Source organism: Syngnathus leptorhynchus, chromosome 8 (assembly GCF_054491065.1).
Source record: "Syngnathus leptorhynchus isolate UIUO chromosome 8, UIUO_Slep, whole genome shotgun sequence".
In the NCBI taxonomy this organism is placed as follows: Eukaryota; Metazoa; Chordata; class Actinopteri; order Syngnathiformes; family Syngnathidae; genus Syngnathus; species Syngnathus leptorhynchus.
The window spans coordinates 7,891,793-7,918,202 of record NC_141202.1 but is presented as its reverse complement, the minus strand read 5'-3'; the positions used below and the strand labels follow the sequence as shown (position 1 = coordinate 7,918,202).

The 26,410-nt window shown below is 38.9% G+C and overlaps 1 protein-coding gene across 3 annotated transcripts in view; it reads left to right on the top strand.

Annotated features, from left to right (window-relative positions):
- Positions 1-26,410, top strand: part of vps13b (vacuolar protein sorting 13 homolog B) — a 211,374-nt gene that overhangs the window by 5,877 nt on the left and 179,087 nt on the right. For 2 of the 3 annotated variants that reach the window (XM_085917565.1, XM_085917566.1), the window contains exons 4-16: positions 4,762-4,879; positions 8,716-8,883; positions 9,136-9,317; positions 9,465-9,639; positions 13,916-14,187; positions 15,974-16,069; positions 16,787-16,909; positions 17,188-17,325; positions 19,853-19,940; positions 22,779-22,964; positions 23,038-23,207; positions 23,578-23,772; positions 25,662-25,786. In XM_085917565.1, the coding sequence (XP_085773691.1) occupies positions 4,762-4,879; positions 8,716-8,883; positions 9,136-9,317; positions 9,465-9,639; positions 13,916-14,187; positions 15,974-16,069; positions 16,787-16,909; positions 17,188-17,325; positions 19,853-19,940; positions 22,779-22,964; positions 23,038-23,207; positions 23,578-23,772; positions 25,662-25,786 (2,036 nt within the window). Of the gene's footprint in view, positions 1-4,761; positions 4,880-8,715; positions 8,884-9,135; positions 9,318-9,464; positions 9,640-13,915; positions 14,188-15,217; positions 15,373-15,973; positions 16,070-16,786; positions 16,910-17,187; positions 17,326-19,852; positions 19,941-22,778; positions 22,965-23,037; positions 23,208-23,577; positions 23,773-25,661; positions 25,787-26,410 lie in introns of those variants that run through there. The other variant, XM_085917567.1, reaches the window with a different exon arrangement.

The following is a 26,410-nucleotide window of genomic DNA, read 5'->3' as shown; positions in this document are numbered from 1 at the left end:
TAGTGTGTTTTAAATCATCGTTAGTCATAAATATTTTGGATTTCCTTTGATTGGGCAAAGTATGTGTTTGATTTACACGTGGTATGGAACTTTGTTGTTATTTGGATTAGAAATCAAGTTGCCCGACATTTTGGAATTTCCTATTGCGGATTGTGGTTGATTTGACAAAGATGTATGTGTCTGTGTATATGTCAAGGGTCCGTATGGAGTGTTATACAGTACTACTGTATATAACACATTGCAGTAATCAGCATTAAGGGGTGGTAGTGCTGGCGCAAGCGGCATGCCTCTCATGCTCAGCCCGGCCTTGTGGTTAGTTGATGGAGACATCTGACAGACCAGAACTCCTTAGATCTAAATCTGAAAAAAAATCTCCTGTTTTATTTCTATCGAGTCTCCTTCTATGCCTCCCTTTCACTTTCTCGTAATTGTTGACTTCTTGGCCTCTTCACAACAATTTCCATCGTTTGTTCCTTGGTTACCTATTTTGTCTTGAACAAGGAAAATTATGTTTGAATTTAAGATGGTATCCTCGTGAGAAGAAGATGAATGATTTGAAATGGTAGATACGATGAGACATACTTTTTAATTCCTTGTGTATGTAATTGTCGGCACCCTAACCCTAACCCTGTCCAACCATCAAATTCTACCAAACAATCTTTTGTCAACTGCTTATTTGTGAGACTGGCTCTCTGAGCTAGCCACTGGGAATTTATTGGAGTCAGTGCCTTGGTGAGGAAATGCTGAGTCGGAAAACACTTTGCCGTCTTTGTCAGGGCTTGCGTGTGTTTTTGTGCTCACACTTTTTTGACTTAGGGCTAAACATGCAGCCCCACCCATAAAGTCCACACTCATCATATGGGGCCAGGTTAACATTGGCTTGGTTAACTTGGGACCCCCCCCCCCCCCCCCCACACACACACACAACAGCCTAATTTCAACAAGACACAAAATAGGGGGTGTTCACTGTGCTAGAATTTTTATTCATTGGGATAGTTGACACCTGACAACTGTTTTGAATTATAAAAAATGAATCGTAAGTCTCTTCTACAGCCCTTGTTTTTTTAATACCCCATGGACAGAAAATAAACTAATGTTTCTTTACCACTTTAGCTGACAGTGGTCTTTCTTTTCCCAAATATGTATGAACGAGTAAATTAAACACATATCTTTAATTGTTTTATAATGACTATCAGACTTCGTAACGGTTTCATTAAAAACCCATTAGTGGCTTTTTTGTGGGGGTTAATCTTACCGATGAGTTTGAAGCCAAGGAACATTAAAAAAGTGTAATTTGATTCAAATGCGATGAGCTCTGTTTCACTCCACTTGCATTCCAGTGGGTTTGTTGTCAATGGGTTAAGCCGCTCTAAAAGGCCCAAGAGAAGTGGAGAAAAAGTGTCCACATACTGACATTACATTACCGACATTACTGAAACAATCACAGTCTTTTTTTTTTTTTTGAGCCAGCTGCAAACCATTTTCTGAGAGTGTATGTTGTTCGTGTTTAAGCAAGCGTAGATACAAGGCAGTTCAAATACTTAGATATCTGACTGACTGTGTCTTTTGCATTCGTTATAAATGACTGAATAATTGACCTTGCATTTACCCAAATGTAAATTATTATTTTTGCTGATAAAAACCTTATGAAACCCCTTTTTTTGGCACACAACATACATGTTGCACGCTGGTTCATTAATGCACCTAATCAGTAACTATATTGTAAAAATAAATGCAACTTTGGTTCAGTTCCTACTCAGAGGGTGAGATGATTCTTTATCTCCATTTGTGCCCTATGATTGACTGGCACTACTGTCCACATGATGCTGTTGGGGTGACTTTTGGTTTGTCCCATCAGGGATCATCAGTCATTTCTCTACCCTAATTCTGATGGGATCGGTTCTAATTCCCTGTAAACCTTAACCGAGTAAGCAGTTTCTCAATTGGGTGAATGGATGTTCATTTGTTGACTGTTGAGCGTGTGAACCTCATACACACCCCTACACAAATATTTTTTTCATTGTGAGATCATATATGCTATTGTCTTATAAAACAAGCCTGAAATATATTGGCAGAACAATAAAACACAGTAGGGTCAATACCCTGAGAGAAAGTTTTGTTGACCCTGACATGAAAGATGGGGCCTCTATATGTCAGTTGTGAGCGGGGTTCTGTCTTTGATAAAGACCTATGGGGTTTCCTTCATTTATTTTATCATGCCAAGACGTTTGCCCTTAACCGCTTGGCCTCCAATCCCCAGGCCTGCCACTTTGATGTCAGCATGAGTTTGCTCGTGACTCGCAGTGGAAAAACAACAGTAACAGTCAGAGTGTTTGCTTTGTACTGACTGGTCTCGTTTTAAATGAATTGCTTTTCTTTTACTCATCCTGTGACTTGTTGTTTTATATGTGCGGTTTTATTGCGGTACATTGCTTTTATCTTATTGCTTTATTTATTTTGCGCAACCTGCTTCATAGCCTAATTCCAAGTTTTCTATGAGCTAAAGTGTTAGTTGTGGCTGAATATACATTTAAACCGGGAATCTGCAAATGACTCATAAAGTTGTCTGAATCTCAATTTGATAATACTGTTTATGGCCAAGAAGTCTGTTATAAGAAAAAAAAAAAAACCTATTTGGGTTTGGTTTGCAGCCACAGATAAAAAAAAAAAAAAAAAAAAAAAAAAAAATCTGCTCTGGTCTTTCATTGAGTGCAGGAAACATTTGACAATGTACAAATGTAGCATGTAGCAAATATTGTGTAGTAATACAAAATGATGAGAGGCAACAAAGGTTAGATATTTCTAGAACCGCTGTCTCACCGGTTGTATGTTTATACAAAGAAACGTATGACACTATCTATAAAGACAATCTTTCTGATAACCAGCGCTGGCAGCGGGGTTTAACACATTTTCAGATGAGGGTCAACCCTTCAGACATGTTTAAAACATTGCGTCTGGGTCTCTCACTCAGCCATATGTCTGCAGTGGCCTCCCTGTGGCCTTAACCTCAACTGGTGCCCACTTACACTCCTGCTCGGGGATACCCCCCCCTTGCTTATAGGCAATGCCACTTTCACAGCTAAATCCTATGCATCTTTTTTTCCCTCCTTGCTTTTTTTCTGTACAATATTTTGTTTCACTTTTGAACTGACTTGTCTTCAGGCAGTGCTTGTCCAGCCTCAGTCACCATTATGTGCTTCCTGTGTTCCTACAGCCCTTGTTCCTCACTTAGTGCCCTTGTATGGTAACCTCGAGTGATCCATTTGTCAGACTGCCACTGAGGCCACATTATGTTAAAAAAAAGTGTTTTGAGCCTCTTGAGAATAGTTTACTGCCTGAAATGATACTAAGTGGTTAATTGCGCCCAACCCTTTTTTTTTTCTTCGTTTGAGTTGTTGAAACGAGTCTACTTTTAAACCTTAAACAGCTAGTTGGTTTGTTGGTTGTAAATACTATTTGCAACTGCATAAAATTCAACCTGGCTCGTGCTTGTTTTTAAAATTTATTTATTTGCACTTTTGTGTACATCACCCTGGTTCAATTTCAAGCGCAAACAAATTTCTATGGCATTTTAAAATTTCTTGCATAGTAGTTTGCATAAAGGCAGACTTTGAAGGCCACAGTGACCTTCATGTGAATGCGGCTTTTCTTTGTGTTGACCATTTTACCACCTAGGTTGGCTGTTAAACAGTTACAGTGCTCCAGTTACCTTTCAAATTCATACACCGTGCTTATCTCACGCAGCCCACCAAGCTTTTGCCAACGTCTCAGATTTTACAATTGTTTAAATGTTTTATCCTAAGCCTTTTCAAGATAATTATTATTATTTTTTTAATCCTCCCTACCTTGTTGCAGCACGTTTACATGAATCAAATTATGAGGTATTTCTTCAAGTCAACCTTTTGTGTCTGGAGAGTTTAGCCTTCAATAATCCTTGTGTGTTCTGTGTTATATGATTCTGATGGTGTCACACATCGGCAAGTTTACATATTCATAACTGCCATCTTTTTAAACCAAATTTGTTAAACGTTAAACATTTATTAAGATATACTTTTCTAGACAACCTATAACAAAACACTCCCAAAAGCAAAACAATGTGCTTAGCGTGGAGGTTTCCTGAGCACCGTGGGGTTGCCCTTAAGCAAGATACAAAATTCCCAAGTCGCTCACAGGACCGTTGAACTTGCCAGTCACTCTTTCAAATGTTTCTCGTCCTGCATGTTTGTGCAAGTGTTCTATGTAGTGTGATGAATGTACTGTACTACAAAGTAAATATAACTAGTGAAATGGAAAATCTATTTTGTCTTCGTGTTTTTCATGTTTTCAATTATACTAAGCACCTTGCAGCAATGTTTCGAAAGGTGCTGTTTAAATTAATTCCTTATTGGTACTAATACATGCCTCCGTGTTGCGAATGCATTCCTGACTTGCATTCATTCAGAGGTGATGTATTGTGCTGCAGAGGAAAGACCCTGACTCATCCAAGGCTCACTGTTTATTTGTAGAGCCTGTAGTGGGAGTAATGTCTGTTTGGGACCTCAAGAAACACTCAGAAACAGTGCCGCTTGCTTTCTGCCAGCTAAATGAATCTCACACAACACATATTTGCTGGGACTGTTGTTGTTACTTTAAGCCGAATGAACACAATGACAGAATAATAACATAATCAGAATAATTGGTCAGTACGGAATTGTTATTTTATCACAACTCAGTCATGTCAGTGTCCATTTTTATATAAGCTTTTTTTGTTTTGTTTTTCAGGATGACCATGATAGTGAGTCCAGCTCCACGAGTCGCAGTATGTCAGAGAGTTCCAAGGCTGTAGGCAAGCCCCGCCGACTCCAACAGGCTGCCCCCAGTGACCCAGACCTACCCCCAGGTGACTGATGGCCCAGGGGCCAGTATAGCAACACTGCCTTCCATCTTTTTGAATGACTGCCAATGAAGGCTATGGGGGAGGACAGGGACACAGACTAGGCACCTATTCCTTAGGGGTGTAAGGGTCCACTGAAGTCACTTTTTGGTTTAATTTGGTTTCAAAGAGACTTTGGTTTCGTGTATTTTCGTTATGTTATGTTTGTTTTGAAAAGATGACAAATAACACCAAAAATAAAAGCGACCCATTTGGGTGATTGTCTGCTAAATTATACTGTAATAAATAAATACACTGACATTGAAGAAATGCAGATTTTTTCAACAAGTAGGTCACTGAACTCGTCAACCGATCGTGATTGTCCACCGATAGTAATTGGCCGGCTTTTGAAGAAAGGTACGTGCCTTTCATTGCCAATCACAAGAAACGATCACTCGTAGCTTGTAATTTGCAGCCTGCAGTCAACTCGATACCAGCCTAGTATGTGCAATGTAGTGACTCTCCCCGCTGCGCATTACAGACGTTTTCTGCACTGTCAAAATAAAATATTCGTTTTTTGCATTTTTTTAATCATCAAGTCATTAATTGATCTAAATAAACACTCATCAGAATAGTTTATTATTAAAATAATAATAAATCATTGGAGCTTTAATGATACATACATGTAAACCTGGTGGGAACCATTGAACCTTGTTAGCCTTTTATATTAATTCACAAGTATATACATTTCTATTAAACAATTCATGTTGTTTTGATTTTTTTCAATAATTGGAAAAACGTTTTTTGGGGGGGTGTAGAAGAAGAAAGAAAGAAGAACGGAAAGGAAGGGGTATTCATCTTACAGAGTAGGTCACAGTGTAACACCCAAGTTATACGAAACTCAGCGTGCATGAATATATGAACTTATATTAAGTCCTAGTTGGTTGTATCTGGGGAGGATCCATTTCCATGCCTGATGTTATTAGATAATATCTCTCCCCAGCTGTTAAAGCAAGGTGCCTTACCTCAGATTCTCCCCTTGGGCATGCATTTAGCTGAGCTCTGAGGTAGGTGTGAGGGAGAGAAAATCCCACCGCACTTTTTCATCAATGGGCCAACCAACTACAGTCCAGTAATAGTGGTAGTGCACAACTCCATCCAGTGCTTGGCATTTAACTTGGGATGTGAAGCTCCCATATAAGTGCTTACTAACGGAAACACTTGCCATTAGGCCCTGGAACACAGCTTTTGGGTAACCGCACTAGGACAGAAATACCAGGTCCTTAGATCACTATTCCAGATATTAAACAAAACATTGAATACATTGAGAAAATGCAAAACTACTTGGTAGATAATTGCAATTCTTTGAAATATAGATGGGGAGTTCTTCTGCTGGCGTTTCCAATGACGTAGTACTCAGTCATGGGTAGTTGAAGCTAGACCAGTCTGGTGTGAGCTGAAAGTTTACGGGTTGAGGCTAACCCCAATCGCCGCTAGCCCTTGATTGCCAGATTATGTCCAATATCGCGTAGATAACAAGTGTGTGTGAATGACAGCTTTATTCGTCATAAAATAACAAATACCATGACAAAAAGTCAACATGATTAGGAAACGGGAATTTTGGGAACCAGTCCCAGATCTAATTTCAATATATGAAAGTCGCACCTGACTTTGCAGAAAAGCTAATCTACGGAAAAAAAAGTGTTATTTATAGTCCGAAAATTGATTGTTTTCCACTTTGTAAGGATCTTTTCCAGTTCTTATGAATTGCATTTTTTTAAAATACTGGCTTTAACTCTTGCGTAGTGTGAGTGTGGTGCCCACTCGTAAATGTTCCACATTTGTTGTGCCTCTACTACTCCTTGAGTGTGTCAAGAATTGTGCATGCATGATTGTGTAATTATGTGCGTGATTGGAGGAGATTGAGCTTTGCCTGGGCTGCAGTGCAAACACACTCCTGAGATAAATCCACGGTCCAGTGCTACTGCTGTCGTGGTACTGGGGCCTCTCCAAAGAGAATAAATACGGCAGCTGTTCTGGTATTACTGGCAAATGCTACTTAAGGATACCGAATATCCCACCCATGCGCTTTTTACATGTACGGCTTACCTCTGTACTAGACAAGTAATATACTAAGCATTTTTGGGTTTGAGGTATCTATTTCCCTCTCTTAGAAGAAAAGGCTGCTTACATGAAGGAATAAAATATGTCTATAAAATACATACTCTGATTACTTTGTTACAATTACCCAATCAAGGTTTTCTCGCTTTATTGGTGATCCTTTTCAGAGAGTCAAAAGTACATTTGTTTTCACAAAAATCCAAGATTTAATAGGGTTGTGTTGGTTGGAGTTAATAGACTTGCCCCGCATGTAGAACATTAAAGTCACAAAATGTTTTGCATTCCCACAAGCCCACTCTTTCCTCTTTTGTGATGTGGGTGAACATTTTTGAACAGCTTATGTTTTTGGCTGTACGATACGCGCTGGCTATGTCAATTGTTTACAGAAGGTCACACGAGTGTGATAGTTCATAGAGCGTCTTTGTGTGAGGCAAGAATAAGTACAAGTGAAACATCCCAGCAGTGGACAAATTAGATCCAGAAAGGGAAATAACATTGCTGGTTTAATGTCCATGCTGCTGATGCAACAGCAGCTTTCTAACCGACCTCAGAACCACAGCCACACTCATACATGCTGCAGAAGCCAGAACACACACAAACTTTGGCAGGCACATGCTTGCAAAGCCAGGCACCTGTGTGACAAACACGCGTTGCATTTGTAGCTGTGTTTATGTCAGCCTCACCACTTGCAATTTTTCATGTCCAGTCAGGCACAGCAGAACACCTTGCTAATTTATTTGATTTAATTTCATCAACAGCATCATTTAGTGCTGCTTCGTTATTGGGTCTGTTACTCTTTAGAGTATTTATGAAAATACAGGAAGATAAACATTTGGTTTTGGAAATTAAGTGAAAACTCAAGATGTTTGTACAGTATGTTTTACTATGCCGTGACTTTGTTGAACAGCGCATTGGAGAAATAAATGACGGCACCGCTTCGATGGTTTGGAGTATTCTTTTTGCAGTATTTGAAGCACTTAAGGTAGCCCTGCCTTTTACTATGGGAAATTTGGGATAGTGCCACAAGTGTAAAATGAAGTTTAAAGTGTTAGTGAATGACACAAAATAAATCAATCTCTGTAAAAATTCTGGGGAAGCCAGAAATTATGAGCCAAGCTTTATTTATTAAACTGCAGTGTGTGGCAATGGAAGTGCAACCAGGTAGGTGCTCGTTCTTTTTCCAAAGGTGATGTGACTTCATGTGAAAGGCCTTACATCATTCAGAAGCTCCAAAACTCTGTTGCTGAATAGATTATGTGTCACGATCATTTTTGTTGGCTTTTTAAAAATGTTTACATGAAGGGAAAAGTTTTCATTACCTTGCCTCTCTTATTGCCTGTGGTAAGATGACATCACGTTTTTTTTTTTTTTGGACCTGCCTTTCAGATGCTCTATTTAAAGACGCAAAATCAGCCAGCTCTATTTATTTGACAGGTGCAATCCTGGCTGTGTGTGTAACCAAATTTATTCCCCTTTTTGCTCACATAAACCTTTACGGTAATTCAGCCCGTAAGGTGTGCAGTTTATAACACTAAACACCAACAGATGATACAGTGTAAATGCGTAAAACTGAAAACGAACGATCGGACAAGATCACTTTAATAGAACTAGTTGACACAAAAAAAAGGTAGTATTTAACTCTTCAAATAATTTAGCAATGAACTAGAAAGGTTGCCTTGTCTCACGTGTTGTACTCGTCTGTTTTATATGTTTCTTAATCGTATGCTTGTTTTGTGTTCTAGGTTATGTGCAGAGCCTCATCAGACGTGTGGTGAATAATGTCAATGTTTTGGTCAACAACTTGATATTAAAATACGTTGAGGATGACATTGTGTTGTCCGTCAACATTACTTCAGCCGAGTGCTACACTGTGGATGATGAGTGGGAAAGGGCCTTCATGGATGTCACAGGTAAGAACGGCAACATTTGTTGTGGCAAACACAAGAACCTATAATACACCATTCAAAATCATTATGTATGGAGGATTTAAGTCAAACATGTGGGTTTTTGTTTTTTCAAGCTAAATGTTGAAATATGTTTTTTCTCCTGCCAGTTTAAAATAGTGTTATCAATGTCAGACAGTTTTGATAATCATTTACAATTTCTGTGAATGGGAGAGTTGGCTCTGAGATCAATATAATGTAATTGTACTCTTTCTACAGCCCCGGAACTCGTTCTTCGGAAAGTGATCAACTTTTCTGATTGTACTGTGTGCTTGGACAAACGGAATGCAAGTGGCAAGATTGAGTTCTACCAAGACCCACTGCTGTACAAATGCTCCTTTCGAACGCGGCTTCATTTTAGTTACGACAACATCAATTCTAAGATCCCCGCTATAATTAAAGTAAGTCAAAAAATAAACAAAGATCACCATTTCTGAAAACTACAAGTTCATTTTATCTCCCATTGTGCCACATGCTGCAATGGCAGGAAATCTAATAAGACATCAATTAAATTTTTATTTATTTATTATGTCTTTCCTATGTCTCAGATCCAAACCATGGTGGATAGCCTGAAATTGTCAATTACGGATCAGCAACTCCCCATGTTTATCCGCATTTTGCAACTGATTGTTGCACTCTACTATGGGGAAATAGGAGGGCCTAAAGAAGGAGAACGAGAAGAGGGAAGCTGTCATGCCAGAGAACCTGGAACAAATTTACCTGGTGAGTGAGATGTGTTCTCATATTCATTCGTTCATTTGGTCGTTTGTTCTTTCTTTCATTCATTCATTCATTCATTCATTCATTCATTCATTCATTTAAAAAAAAAATTGTGACTTTAGCGATTAAAACAATGACATCTACGTTAATTCCTCGCATTGCTTAGCAAAGTTTTATTTTTATTTTTAAGATATTAAGATTTGCTTTGGTTTGTCTAATAAGTCCACCTTATCAACAGATTTCAGATGCTAACTCACTCAGGGAAATAATTGTTGCTGAATAGACTAGTTATCCCCATGAGGAAAAATTACCCCCCCCTCACACACACACACACGCACACGCACGCACGCACGCACGCACACACACTTCACTTGACATGATGAAATATGGATTTGATTAAGTGAGCATGCAAGGGAGTCAGCTCCAGGGATTCATTGAGCACCCCAAAGTGAGGACGAACTATAGTTCCTCGATATAAGTCCTCATCCCTTCTTTTGTCCATAGCAGCGCTGGAATCGGCCTCTGTCAAGTGTTTCAAAACGATCTTTTTATAAATGGGACAGTAAGTGATCATTGTATATCTTCCTTATGTTGACCATGGTTAACTGAACACAGACCATTGTCATCAAGCTTGAGCCTCGAGGATCAAGTGAAGAAACAAGGGTAAATCAAACACAGACTCATGTCTTAGTTTTTGATTTGAACCTCATAGGAAATCACACTCTTCACATCCTGGAGCCAACTAAAACACACATGATCCTGACTTCATTTGCGGACGTGTGCACACTGCATAAAACGCAATTGTACCTGGAGCATTTGCGCATGTAAAATTAGGTTTAATGGTCATACACCTAGTTTTTGTTTTACTACGTCATGATGTAACAGTAACCTTCACTACTGTTTAATTCACTCGCCTATAATACCGTACACAACACTGTCCAAAGATTGCTATGTTGTTGTGTGTTTCGGCTTGTCCAATCAGAGATCAGCAAAACGAGTCACTCGCATTATTGGTTTGGCACCGAATGCCCTTCCTAATGCAACCCACCTTTTTTTTCTTATTATTTGAGCTTGCAGCCGGTCATGGCCGGTTATTGGGGGTATTGGCTAGGAATGGTATCCACTCCCTCTGCATTGTTATAAATTTACAATTTTTTGTATAACTAAAGACACAACCATAACAAAACCCCACCTCGTGCTCATTCTCATCTCAACACAATTGAGTTATCACGTCCCGCGTCTCAATGGGCCAACACCCTATTTGTAGCACGAGGAGCAAATAGAACAAGTGGTAATCAGAACCAAGGGAGTCATGGAAGAATACAATATATTGTAGCTGCTTCAGTTACTCCCACCAACCTTCTCCCTGCCTGTTGGCTGGGAACTGTAAGTTGGCGCCGTTTAGTTTGGTTTCCAATGCCAGATGTAAAAGTTGGTGTCATGCTACTGCTATTTGGAGCCTCTGAGAATAAATTAGTATCCTATCACAAAAATATACAAGGGGGGACCAACTCTTGGAACCCGAGCACCCACAGAGCTTGTTTTGCTGGAAGCCATCGACAGAGTAAAGAAACTGGGTGTGTGTTTGCTGAGATAAGATTGGGAACAGCTCTGGCTCGTACATGAACATTAGGCTTTACTTGCGATTTTCTCCCCAATAGTAATGCCAGAAGAATTAGAGCTCAAATAATGTATTGTTGAGTTTAGTAATTCTTAACCAGCGTACTGTGGCACACAAGCATGACCCATCTGTGGGACTGCTGGATTCCACTGACCGGTAATTTGTCCCAAACATCTAATTTATTTCATTTCAAATATACCTTTGTCCATCTATCCATGCAGTGACTACATAATGCTCTTCCATTAGATATTAAATTCTACATTAACTCTGTAGCCAGCCATTACATTACAACGGAATAAGTCAAGGTTGCCTGCAAGTATATCAGCTTTGTGCTCAACTGAACAGGTCCAGATATGAGGAATTCAATTTCTAAGTGGATACAAGATAATCATTATTTGAGTATTCTTACTTTTTTTGACATATATTTTGGTCTTGTGTCATGAGGTTTTTTCTAATGAAATGAGTGGATTGACTCAAATAGGGACCACTAGTTAGTTATTATAGTGCATTGTGTCTCACGGAAAAAAAATAAACCAACAGCTAATAAAAGCCTTGCCCATCAGTACATTTGGAATACAACCGCATTTGATTGTTTTGACTCTTAGTTATTGATCTCACATGCTGTATGTACAGAAATATGCAAAAGTTTCCTAACGTCACTAGTTTTCTTGTTTCAATTAACTTTTTCCACAGCAACCCTTTTGAAATAGTGAAACGGATGTTGCTAAATATTGAATGTGTCTATGCCTGAATATTGTTCAAGATTTACTCTGATGAGCCCGTGTCTTATTGACAAATTGCACGAGTAGCTGTAAGGTCAAGGACTTAACCCATCAACTATTTAGTTGGGATATTTGGTAGTTTTAGCAAATTTATGTGAGGATTATAAATTTGTCCTTCGGTGTACGTGTGGGTGCATGCGCACAATATTATATTCGCGTGCGTTAGCAACCTCTCTTTACTGTATGATTTGTGTGTAAGGGCCTGGAGTTTGTCCAATGGCCCATGCATATGATTTGTGCTCTGTAGTGTGTTTGCAGTGAGAGTTTGCTTTGAAGGAGTGCTTGCTGTCACTTTTCTCATAGGCTCTTTGAATGGACCAGACTATCACACATATTGGTTAGAGGCCACGGGATAGAAGACGTCATATGGTTCACATATGTCTGGGTGATGACATGTCACAATGTTTTGGATTTAACAAAGCATATTGATAGCATATTAATAGGGATACGAAAGGATGTAGCAGATAAAAAAAACAACATGTTTATACACTATCACTTTCATACAGTGTACGATATCGTATGCATGAGTGTCTGTCCTCTACCTGCGTATCTGTATATCTGTCGTCTATCTGTCCATCCGTTTGTGTGTGTATTTGTATGCGCACGCACGCACACATATTTAATACTCTTCATTGTAATGATTTTTTTCATTTCTGAAAATTTTACTGCAAGATGATTTCCACTATATGCAACAAGAAGACACACCAGAGTAGGAGCAGTTCAGGGTTTGTTAATGCGTCAGGTGATCAGTCCACCTTTCCCTTGCATAAACATGGAGGGACATCTGCTGGCCTTTGAGGGCACAGCCTTTCTCCTATTTGTCCTCTTCGGTTTGTCTCAACGTCAATCAGATGCTCACTCGCTTATAGAGCCACTTGTTCTAAGCTGTGGAGCTATGTGACGGGTGTTAACTGCTGCCCTGGTGCCCTACTTTGGACATTGATACGCTTCTGATTTTAGTTATGTTGAATTCAGCCACTAAAGCTTAGGTTGAACTAATGTGGGAAACAGTGGTCATTTTCTTTCTGCAGATGCAGGAAATCAGCCCCACATCTCTGGGAATTTTTCCACTCACTTCTTTGGATTAAAACTTCAAAGTCTACTTAAGCCGCTGTGTTTTGATCATTTCATTGGTAATTGCGCTCTTATTCTGATTGTCTCATAATTCAAACGTAGGCTCTGTCAGCCTCTGACATGAAACAGAACAGCTTGACTTGTTCAAATGATAGCTCAAAGACTACAACTAAGGGAAAAGAGACCAAATTGAACAGAGAGACTCGAGGAGGGAAAGAGATAATAACCCATCACATTGGACTTCCAACTGCCAATTCACCAAGTGAAAGATTTAATTAAAATATGTCATAATTTCAACCCCTTAGCCTCTGGGATTCCTAAGCAATGACCTCACGGACAGTATTGTTTTTCCGCAGAGGACATGAGGCAGCAAGGAATGGGATTACACATTCTTGTGTATTGACATCAGCTTCCTCTTTCTCCATCTTTATGGAAATAGTCACAAGTTGAAAGGTCGGAATCAGAGAATGAACAGTGTAGTGTACTTTGTTCAAACCTGCGACTGGGGATTGCATTCCGAGCCATTAGTTTTTGATACAAAACCAACCAATGTGCCAGTGTTTCTGCTTTCATTACTTCCTTTTTTGTTCCACTCAATCATCACTATATATATTTTTAAACCATCTCTTTTTCTGTCAGACAATCCCTTCTTTTTTTTTAATTTTTTTTATTCCCAATTACTTTGTAACACATGGGTCTGTTATTCACATGGTAAGAGACTTTTGTTCCAGTTCTAGCCACACAAGACTGCACGGTAAAATTGATGTATGCTGTTTTTGTTATTTATTTCTTTGGCTCTTAGGGATGCATATGGACATAGAGAACCAAGTTCCGAGCCAGTACTCCACCCAAGAGTTCTACATGGACTCGGGCCTTTCTGCAGATAGCAACGAAGGCTGGGTGTCTTGGGCGTGGTCCTTTGTTCCAGCCATCGTGAGCTCTGAGGAGGGCGAGGAAGGTCTCTACCAGCAAAGAGAGACTGGCAGCATCCCAAACAATCTCCAGCAACACGCACCCAAGGATCCTATTGTTTCAATAGGCTTCTACTGCACCAAGGCTTCTGTAACATTTAAGGTAATTTATCACTGCAGACTGCTGGTTTTTTTGTTTGATGAAAAGTGATAAAAAAGTGATTAAATCGTGTGATCATTTAGAATTTGAGTATTTGAAGAACAGCTTGGTCCCCAGGAAGTCTTGGTTACGTTCATGTTTTAAACATTCTATGTGGAATGATTACTGTTCAGAAACAGATCCCAATTTTTAATCCTTCCAGATCAATCAGAATAGTTGGAATTCATCGATGTTAACCCTCAGGTTCAGCCCCTCAGATCACATTACTGCACACTATGCCTCTGTGTGCTGTTTCAATCAGAATTAATTACTTTTTTTTCTGGAGTAATTGTAGACATCCAAAAGGATTTTTTGTTTTTTTGTTTTATAAATCTCTTTCCTTTTCGGAATTGTTAGATAGCGGAACTGTTAAATACATATACTATGCCTAAAACATAGTTTGAAATTCACTGGCTTGGCAACAGAGGGTTTGTTATAATTGCAGATGAGATACTCTCCAGTTTTGTTTGCTCAGAGAAATTGACTGTATTCATAAAGTACTTTAACAGATGCAATTTAGCTTTCTGTTTCACCTCTGTGCGCCTTCCAAACTTTCATCTGTTCTCCTTCTCATTTGGCATTTTTATTCCAAGATGTGATTTATAGAAGCACTGAAGTATTTCACCTTTTGTGCAATTTTTTTTGTTCATGGCCAATCAAGTCCACGATTTGCTCTAAAATTGAAACCCTGCAGCCTGACAATGCCTATCCAATGTCCTACTTTTAATTGATCACACTCCCCAAATAGCTTATTCTTCATACTTGTTAATACTTCTGCTCTCATTCTCTTGTCAAAGAGCAAAATATAGCTTCATCCACGTACAATCTAAATAACCTCCTTCCTTAGCATTATATTGAGGAATCTGCAGGTTAGTCCTCATGTGATTAATCGAAAATGGGAGAGAAAGGCCGTGAGTTTAAGAGAATCGGCTCCATCGGTCGGGATAATAGGGCACAGCTGCTTCTTGTTCTGCACCTGCTTCCTGTGCAAAAGTTGAATGGGTTAAGGCCTGCACGGTTCCACTCTACACCCGTAGTTGTTACACCAGCCAAACTCTAAAGCATCCATTGCTCTTTCTTGTTGCAGCCAGCTAGCTTTGACCAGATGCTCTTTTGCATCCTTTCTTTGTTCAAGCTTCATTCCGAGGGGTAAACGTTTTGCAGTACAATTTCGATTTTACATCAGCTTTGGAATTTTCTGGGGAGCTCTAGTGGTGTTCTGATTACCATTCCCTGAAGAGCAAATCAGGGGCCTCACAGAAAACTAGATAGGAGCTGGCGCAGTGTGATTTGCAATTTGATGAAAGTACTTGTGGTAAAGGAAATGACCAAAAGGATCATTTATCTTTTGAACAATATCTTGCAGGGCTTCATTGTTATTGAAATTTAGATGTTATATATATATATTTTTTTAATCACATTATTTTCAGAAGACAAATGTAATTTTGTATGCAGACACACACAGTATCAGACACATGTTTTCAGTTTTTTAAGAGAACTATTTTTTCAAATTACATTGTGTTTTAATATCCAAGCATTAAGATTATTGGAATTTTGGATGCAAACGTTGTTGCTTTATATTTATGTAAATAAAAGCGAAGCTTGCAACTAAGCTTTATCATTTGACTCATTCTTTTCCCTATGAAATTTAGTATTTGGAAATTCTATACATACTTTTAATCTTATAGTCAATTCTACTTAGTTAGAGCAACCTAACATTTTGACAATGGACTCTCTTCCACTGTGTCAGTTGACAGAATCCCAGGCAGAGAGCAGCTACTACAGTCCCCAGAAGGTTAAATCAAAAGAAGTCTTGGGCTTGGAACAAGAAGGCATCACTCTTGAGGTAAGAATCATCTGTGTTTGTATTGCAATTATCCGTCGAAAATCCTGATGGTTAAACCGTATTACTATATTGTCTTTCTTTTTGATCCTCTCTTAATGCTTTTATTTCATTTTAAATTGCTGTTATGTTTTCTTTGGAGTAGATAACCAGCATACTTCCATCTCTAACTGTATTTATGAAGTCTCCCTAGTCACTTATCTCTGGCCAGTTGTGAATGCAGTGAAATCTCTGCCCAAGTCTGATCATTTTTGCATTTCTCCCTTGGTGTAGATAGAAGTTTTTCTCTGATTGCTTGCTTGGAATATTCATGTGTTTTCTATGTTTAAGCTTTCTACCAGATGTAATAATTCCACATTTCCAAAGACAATTTTTGTAATTTATGCTTTTTCTGGACAATGTAGAGAGCAGTCTGAAAACCGGACCAGAAATAGAAAGCAAAAATGATTTCGAAAGCCCGACCTCGTCATTATTGTGTTGTAAGACGTTACATTCTGTGAATATTTTGCTTTCAGTAGAGTTGTGTTAACTTAACATAGTGAACATTGTGTAATTTTCATTCAAGACTTTTCTCATTTAATGGCATTCCTCTTTCCTTTAAGCTCTAGCAATTTCATCTGCATTTTATTTTGTCTAAAGTTTCAGGCTTGAAGAGTCGTTTCAGGATGGTTTTCAAAAGAGTCCATTGGTTTGACTTTTTTGACTTTTGAAACATTTCAGGTGCTTATGAAAGGAGAGCCCTTCTTTAACTGTCAGATTGGATTCGTGGGCTTCCGCGCTCTCTGTCTAAAAGGCATCATGGGAGTGCGGGATTTTGAAGAAAACATGAACCGACCCGAAGAGGTAAGACAAACCTAAAACTACAAATGAAGACCAAGAACATGTGGTGTGAAAAAACACGGAACATTTACCCTGGATTGTAGTTGCTTTATTTACCTAAACCGGTGTGATGTGCTCTTTCATTTTTCCTTTTAGTTGTTAAGCATTTAGTTCTGTTTAATAAAACTATGTAGACAGACAATTATTGACCCTGTTATAACCTGAAAGGCTAGTCAAAAATTTGTATTCTTCATTTTTCTCATCTTTTCTCGTTTGTTCCATTTGTCTTTGTGCTCCTCCAGGATGCAGTGTTTTTCAGTTGTGGCGACACCCTAAGCAGCAAAGGAATGACCTACCTTACCAACTCCCTGTTTGACTATCGCAGTCCAGAGAACAATGGCGTCAAGGCTGAGTTCATCCTGGATTCAGTTACTCATAAGGTCTTTTACTTTAAAGCACTGTCGCAATTTCCGTTTTACCTTAGAAGTCACAGCATTTAATTCCCATGTATTTTTTGGCCAATTACAACATTTCACAACTTCTTTGTCAAATTAACAACATCATTTAGTTGTTGTATATCTCTGTGTGATGCTCTTTTCTGTTGAAATCAGTTGTTGAGATACTGTCAACTAATTACTACTCATCAAATGCAAATCTGCAACAACCATGTGAATGCATAGTACGGACATGGCCTCATAATATGTTTCATGTGAAGATGGTGCCTCAGTTTGCATGGTACTCTCCTTCTTGACCACTTAACAGTCGCGTGCGTTGTGATTGGAAAGTTATATTTGATCACAAAGCAGCTTAGGCACATGCAAAAATGGCAAGTTGTGAGAAAACAATCCCAAAATGATCCCAAGAGGTTTAAAGGAATTAGAGCCATATGAAAATGCTGCCCTTTTTAATTAGCACCTAGCTGTAATACTGTTTTGCTCGGGTTAGTGATACATTGTAATTACATAAAGTTTTTTATGAAGCAATGACAGCTGTTACTATATTCAGAAGTACTAAGTACAGATGTATTTATCTTTTTTTAAGTTTAGTTATGCAGCCTATCATCTCTACATATCAGTAAGAAATACATATTTTATTTAACTTTGAAATTTTCACATCTAATTTTAACCACTCAGCAGCTGCTTGCACCCTTTATCGGAATTTTCCTCATATTGAACAAATAACTAGCAACCCATAGATTGTGCGACAACTCTAAGCTCCCTTCATCCACTGTCACAGTTTGAGTGTTGACTTTGCTCCCAAATGCTCATGACCATCAGTGAAGCATTTGTTTGGATATCCATCCATCCATCTATCATTTCAGACTCGAAAGTCAAAGAGTCAAAGGTTTTGGTGTTAATTCATTAGCGGTTATGAAATCAGCCAATGGCTTTGATCCAAAAGCATGACAGTCTAATAGAGTCCCCCTAATAAATATTACTCATTAACCTGCTTTTCTGATAAGACTCCATAGAAATCTCTGTTTGGAGAGCTCAAGATTTAGTTTGAGGGTGAGGTTAAGTGTGTGTGCACACGTGTGTGTGTGTGTTCTCTGTGTATCTCATACATTCATTTTGTGTTAGTTTGATTGAGTATGGGGATTTACCTTTCTTTTTGTCCTGTGTGGAGAAATGCAAAGGCTCTTCTTTGTAGTGAGCGCTAATGCTATGAAGTATTCATACCTCTGGGACATTTTCAAACTTTGTTTTTGGTTGAGGTTCTTTTATGATCGACCAACATAAAGTAGCACATCATTGTGAAGTGGAACGGCAAATAAAAGTTCGAAATATGGGTTGTCCATTTGTATGCAGCACCGAATACTTTGTAGAGCCACATTTTGCTGCAATTACAGCTGCAAGTCTTTTGGGGGTATGTCACGACCAACTTTGCACATCTAGACACTGACATTTTTGCAAACATTTCTGCTAGAATGGATTGAGAGCATCTGTGAAAAGATTACAGGGGGCTCAATACAAACGCTGCAATATTTTTCAAAGTTATAGTCTCTTAAAATCAGGTGGGGAAGCTGTCAGAACTGACAGGTCTAACAGTCTCTCACTGACAAACGTGTTTGGCTGGTGAATGACGAATAACTGGAAACTTAATAAACTGTAGCAACACTACTACTTTGTCGTAACAGTTTTTACAATACCCACAAATACTTGTGTACAGCACTGCTCGAATGTGCGTGGATGTAAACAATATGCCAGATACGTAGAACAGAGAACAAGGTAGAGTGCAAACACATTGGCCAACAAAACTACCACTACTTTACCAGATCTCATACAATTTTACAGTTTATCTGACAGTGTATCTCATTTCAGTATGGACTATATGCAGTATTTACCACATTTTTTGGACCACGTCATCAGAACAAAAACGTACAATGCAGCATTATGGACTGCTTCAATGTGGATTTGGGATTTATACTTAAATTAGGCCAGCTCACTAGACATGACAAAGATGTCAGAAAATAATCAAGCACAACAGTCAAACTCCTTTTTCTATTGAAGAATGCAAATAATGCATCGTAATTTGACATTTTGATCAAGGAACAAGAATGTGCTTTCCTGTTTTTTGTAACAGTAAATTCAATAGCATCCTATTGTATGTGTGCCCTGCAATTAAATACCAACTAATCTCTTTGGCAACGGGAGTTCATCCTCATAACATTCAAAATGACGCACGGGAGGGACGATAGTTTGTTTCATTCAGCATTAAACTCGGTTTTAAAAGACCATAAACACATAGTCATTAAAACCCCAGCAGATTCTCCTAACTTGTGATACCGTGAACGTCTTCAAAAATGTAGAGATCAATGAGTTTTATTATTATGATTTTTTTTAATCTTGAATTTTTAACCAATCTTTGTCATATCCAAGATGACCCCAGTCATTGCCACTCTTAAAGGCTATCAACTTGTTTGCTCCCTCACTGCTGTGTTTATCTAACTTTTCTTTTGTTTGACAGGTGACCTACACAGAGATAGCAGGCATGCAGCGCTTTGGTGCTTTCTACTTGGATTACCTCTACACAATGGAAAACAGCAGCAGCAAAGGTATTGTTTCAAGTCATTGCTCTTCACGGAGTTTGTTTGCTAACCTTGCCACCCCTACTCTCTTTTTCTTTATCCTTGTCATGTTCTCTTTTGCAGTGGCCTGCCCTGCCTTTCTTCCTATCTGTCTTTTGCTTTCTGTTTCCATTCTCCTTCATCCTTCTTTTTCTCCTTTTCTCTTTTCTCCATAAATAAAACACCCTGGAGACTTGAATAAAGACATTGTCTTGTTTGAGTCACAGCCACCTGGTCCTTGACCCTTCCTGTCCTTTCTCTCACCTTCAACTTACCTGGAGGGCAACTGTCACAAAAGTGTTTAGTCTGCTGACACATATTTGAGTTTCATTCTTCACGATGCTTGTTGAAACACTGTTCCTCCTCTGTCTCTCTACCCGTAAGCACTTGAGAAAGTGAATATTGGGACAGTCTTGCCTAATTAGGTGTCACTCTTTTTGGCACGTGTTGAGAAGTCGGAAGGGTGTTCTCATTCTTGAACTGAAGCATTCAATGTTTAAGTCTGAAAGACCCAAAGTTTCCATTGAGTGGTAGTTTATTTATATCTAACTTCAAAAAAATCAAAAAAAATCATTGGACCTACAAATGTGTTTGTGTGATTGCTAAGTATTTTAATTTATTGGCAATTTGTAATTTAGGCATTCTCAGACATGATGAAGTTTGACTGACATGAAAGATTTATATCGGCTCAGAACTCCAGAGGGACCATGCGGTTTTGGCTTGATTCAAGGGCCCAATCCAGTCTGACAGACAAATGTTGAAGTGGAATCTATTTGAAGTTGAATTCTGGCCAAATTGCCTGTCGTTTATCGTGCAGTTTGCAAAGGATTATTGTGCACGATTCAACACCTGGAGAATAAATGATCCTCCTTCTGGAGAATTGGAACAGATTTGGGCAATAATTTAGTATAGGCAAGTTGCATTGTATGTTGGACATGGCACTTTTGCAGAAATACCATTTAAAATCTGGAATAACTTAACGAAGTGACTTTATTGATTAAAAACACATGACTGTGTGTCTTTATCACATATGACCAAATTGGTCAGAAAGCATGGTTGAACAACACTCATAAAATGTGTGGGGAAAAAACATTGGCTGATGATCAAATTTAGCAGTCCTAGTTTAGATAATCCAACATTTCAGAAAGGTTCTGTCATCATAAGCGGTCAAAGTTTTATTTTACAGTAGGAATAGTGTCAATATTCCTGTGGGATGACGATGGTTACCTTGTCAAATGGAATGCTTCTCTTTTGTCAGTGTGTCCGCCCCCCTTTCCCCCACACGGACCAGATCTTGTCGTCCAAACAAATTAGTCTCTATTGCCACAGAATAAACATAAACTCTGAGTCAACTAGAAAACTAATCGACCCAAGTCACTCTTACTAATTGACATCAAATTCAAGTAACTTTCTTTTTAAACTTGAAGAACATAGACACAGTTTCAATTGTTTAAATCCTTACGATAGTCTTCCTTCCTCGTCGTGTCACTGACTATTATTCAACTGGAGCCATATGGTTGATATTAGGCCTAATCCTTCCCAGTGAAGTTAAACTGAAGAAGGGAAGAGGAAGTGGCATTGCCAATTGCCTCTTTTTAAATCTCAAGAATATATTCCCCATCACAGAACCACATTGCTTAGAAGGCAGTTCGTACTTTGTCTTGACTTGTAAACTAAAAGAATGTTGTCTGTGGTGGTGGAACTTAAAGCAAGTTGTGACCCTTTGTCCTCTCACTCCCATTCAGCCACCCCTTTTATTTTTAATTTCTTCACTTTTATTGCTGGGGAGCACAGTCTTTTAAGTGGACCTCTGGAACTGAGGCCTGCAGAGACTGAAGGGACAGCTGTGTGAGTGGACATTTGGTATACTCATCATTCGAGAGTTTAATGCTGTGTGAGCCGATTCCTTTGGGCTGCATCAAAACCTTGCACAACACAACTAAACACCATTGTAATTGCTTAATTTTGCGCAAAATATATATTTGCTTGATTGAGAAACCTATTAACTCCTTTTCTTTATGTGTAAATGGACACATTTAATCATACTTAAAATGAAAATATCAACACCTTGAGTTTTTTTTCCCTTCTTTAGGGATGTGCACTATCAATCATTTGTCTTTTTCTCAGAAAGGATGCAGACAAGTGTAGCGACAACAATTTGAATTTTGTCTGAGTCATGGTATGAAAAAAAAGAAATTCACGGCATCCACATTTTTGTGTTTGCTTTGACTCCAGCTGGAGTGCCCAGGGGCCTCATGTACGAAGGGTGCTTTTGCACAAAAATGTGGTGTACGCAACTTTGCGCTCTCATGTTCAGATGTATCAAGAGTGAAATGACTGTGGGAATGTCCGGTGCTCCACAACAATTTTTTTGTCGTTGTACGCATGTTTTTCATGCTGCTTCTTAGAGTTGTTGGCCGTGGAGATTACTTTTCGCCAGGGGGTGGGTGGAACACAATAAATTATTTATCAAGTTGAATTGAACTAAAAAAAAGGAGAATTTCTAGCACAGTTTTAGGAGCTGCGTAGAATGATGTGGGGGGTCGGATTTGCCCCGTGGGCCTTGAGTTTGACACCGGTGTTTTACACCATCGAATACTGTCGAATCAAGCTGTTTATTAAATCGTCCCACAGGTATTTGGTTTGGTTGAGGTCAGAGCTCCTTTGTAACTGTCCAATTCACATATGTTTGATTGACAGAAAGTCCTCTTCTTTATGCTGTACTGCTTTGCACAAGTTGGACGCATACAATTTGACAACTGTAACATTGCCGTTCATCTAAATTTCAGATCATTTGGGGTATATCATGTATTTTTCTGTTGGTAGATACTCAGGACTTTTCTGCGGTGAATGTGGAAGAAGTAACACCAACCATTCAAGAAGCATCGATCAAGAGACTTGTGGTTGGACCTTTAGATATCAAACTGCACAGTAGCGCTGTCCATCGTATACTTAAAATGGTCACTTGTGCTATGGACCACGAGTATGAGCCTTACTGCAGAGCGCAGCAAGGTAAGCTATTGTTGATAATGTCTATACTTTGCCAATGTTTTTTTTTTTTTACACAATTGTTTGTTGTTTGCAGAAATTGTGGAGGAAAGTTGTGGTCCAGTCACTCCGGAAGAAATTTCAAGATTAGAGGAATTCATCCCCACTAGACTCACTTGTCTCACACTCCTCCAAGTATCAGTTACAGTTTCTATGGCCGAGTTCAACCTTCTGCACATGCTGATGCCTGTTATCATAGGAGGCAAGGTGAGTGGAAAAATATACATAAAGCACTTTTTTCTCAGATCGTTTTACAAAGTTAGGTCCGTAGGTATTTGGACAGATAAAAAGGTTTTCTATATTTTGTTTGTGTATGAATGAATTTTAAATAAAAATATTCTGATGCATTTTATATGTAGATGACATAAAGTCATTGAAGGCAAGGTTGATTAGCACTATTTTATTCCTGTTCCATCGGGCAACCTTGGTTCCCATGAATTCAAATTAGAACCTGTGGAGTTCATTTGCCTCCCACACTGCAGGACATTACCATGCGAAGAAAACACTGAGCAACCAGTTTTAGCATTAAGGTTACTCATGTCTCCATTATTCTTTCCCTCTATATTTAATTTCCTAGGCTGCACCAGGACCTGTCAACATAGCAGCATTTCAGCCAGTGCGCCCCCTACCATCTCTACAGTTCCAGATGGAGAGAGTGAATGTCGAGCATTCGGTGCCAATGTATGCACTGGCGTTGGCCAACACTGTTAGTGCGCTCAACCAGCCTCCTGACAACCTCCTGCATCACTGCTACGCACATTTTTACCTCAAGGTAAATGGGACAGTTTTAAATGTTTTGTTTTATTTTGATACATTTCACGAGTACATCCTAGGAAAGAACAGGTGTCTTTTGTATAGATATAAGATCTGGTTAAATGTGTTACACTCAAATAGATTTGAATGGCTAAGATAAACTTATTTTCATATTACATTTCCCAAAATTAATTTCTTTAAAAGGTTTTACCACATATGTTGGGAAATCTTAATGACACACAATGGTTTTACGCCAGATTTTTTTTAATACACCCTCCCTCGTCCAATGTCGACGGTTAAATAACCACACTTGTAATTCCACCCTGTTATGGTGCAAATGACCCTTTACTGACCTTGATGACCCTTTTCCACCAGGTCATAAAAATCTTAGCACTGTGAGCTTCCTGACGAGTACCAGTCCTGCTCTGGTCCCGCTCAGGCATTGAGATGAGATGCTAAAGACCACTGTTGCCGCTGGCACTATGACCTTCTCATGTTGGTCTGTCGGGTTTTAGGTTTAAATTGTTAGTCTGACATACATGTTCAATGACAAGTTTATATTCACTTGAACCTTTTATATTATTAAATATTGCTTAATACTCTCTACTTATTATTATTTTGTCCACCTCCTTGGTATGGTTCTGCACTCTGCCAGTCATATCCTTAATTACACAAATGGCTATAATTACCGCATAAACACATCGTACACCATCCAATGACAAGCGAGATCTGTTGAATCTATTGGTGAGTTTATTTTGAGTTTATTATTCAGACATAGCCTTTTTTTTAACTTGTCTTTCTCTTACTGCTGGATCTACAAGGAGACATGTTACACTTGATAAGCCTTAGGCAGTGGGACACATGATTTCATCTCAATATCAGTGCCATGACCAAAGCATGAAAGTCCAGACAACATGACTGCACTGATCTAAGATGCGTCACTTTGGCCTGAAATGGCATGGAAGTATTTTTTTTTTAAGGCAGGATGTGGGCTGGATGTCATGCTGTTAGCCCTTATCACAGGGTCACTGAAGGGTTAACAATCAACTGGTCAGTGGAGCAGGATCATTCTAACCAAACAGCCAATGAACATCTGCTAATTCTGCAATTAAGCAGTCAAATTCCACTTCTGTATTTTAAGAGCGGGCTCATGTCTTAGTGGAGGTCAGTCCGGCCACATCAGCACCCATTTCAGGAAGTGACTTGCAATGGGTATAAACTCAGGCTTATCTTAATCTTTGTTTTATGGAGATTGGTTGTCAGAGTTTAGGTGTCTGTTTCGATGGTGGTGGTAAGCCATTATCTCACCCCCACAGTTGTTGAAAATAGCTAAACTCAGCTTGGGAGGAAGGCTCAGGGGATGCATTTTCTGACAAAAATCCAGTGTTTTAGAACTAAAGGAAATTGAATAATACTGCTTGAAACTAGACTTTTACAATAGAAACGCCTCAGACCATATTTCACTTAAAAGTAGAATGAAGCTATTTGACTGTAAATTAAAATTTGGAGGACATCTGTCACAATATGACCAAGACTGAAAACATTGCATTCCTTTTTCAGTGAGCCAATTTTCAAATTACATATAAAAGCTAGAAGAAATTATTTTTAAATCAGTTGTTGTTCATCTCTCTGTGATCTGCGATTGGCTGGCAACCGGTTCAGAGTGTACGATGACTGCTGGGATAGGCTCCAGCACGCCCGTGACCCCTGTGGGGGAAAAGCGGTGTGGATGGATAAAACTCTTACCTTAGTTTAAGTACAATATAGTGGTCAAAGCCTTTCTGACAAATAGTTCATCAATACACTTTATCTGGAGGGAAAAAAACTGTAACTTTGCAACAATGCGGACTTCTAAACGAGCGAAGCCCTTAGAAATAACCTCTGTCATGTTTTTGCTCTTTCCTTTAGGTGTTTGGGTTCCAGGCAGGCCTGACATGCCAAAACAGTACAGGCGGGTTCCCCCCTCTCATTCCTGTTATTCCATCCTTTAGCACAGCAATGTATGGGAAGATGATCCAGATGCCTGCTTGCTGGTGAGTACCTATTGTTACGAATAAAGGACTATTCATTTTTAGTTGTTTTAAAGCCAACAAAATCATGAAAACACTTCCACCACTACTTATTTGTTCATTGTGTGGCTGTCTTGCACTTGAACCCTCATCTATTGGAACTGTCATTATACCTGTAATGCCATCAGTAGTTTTTTTCTGTTTCTTATATTCTATGATTGTTTTTAAAAACAAGGCATTTTCTGTTCTGTCGGAATCATAAAAAAGCTAAATGAATAAGACCGAACGAAATGTAATGTGCAAAAATATTGCTAAGTTCACTTCATTTATCCATTCTTTTATATTTATGACGTATCTGGTGAACCCCTGATACAAAACGGTATGTAGCCTGTGCACTTTTACTCACACCTTGCAGTCAAGTGCCTGACTTGGAAATCGATTTCCCCGCCATTACTTAGCCACTGTCAAAGGGCTGCAGATGATTTAAACCTTTCTTGACTTCTTTTCCAGACAATTGTCGTGCATGTATGTTTGAGATTAGGTCACACAGGAAACTAGAAATTCGCCCATTTAGTCTTCTCTGTGAGCAGGTCTATGTCAAGACTGGTTTACATCTCTGTTCTCAATATGAAACTTGTAGGTGCTTGT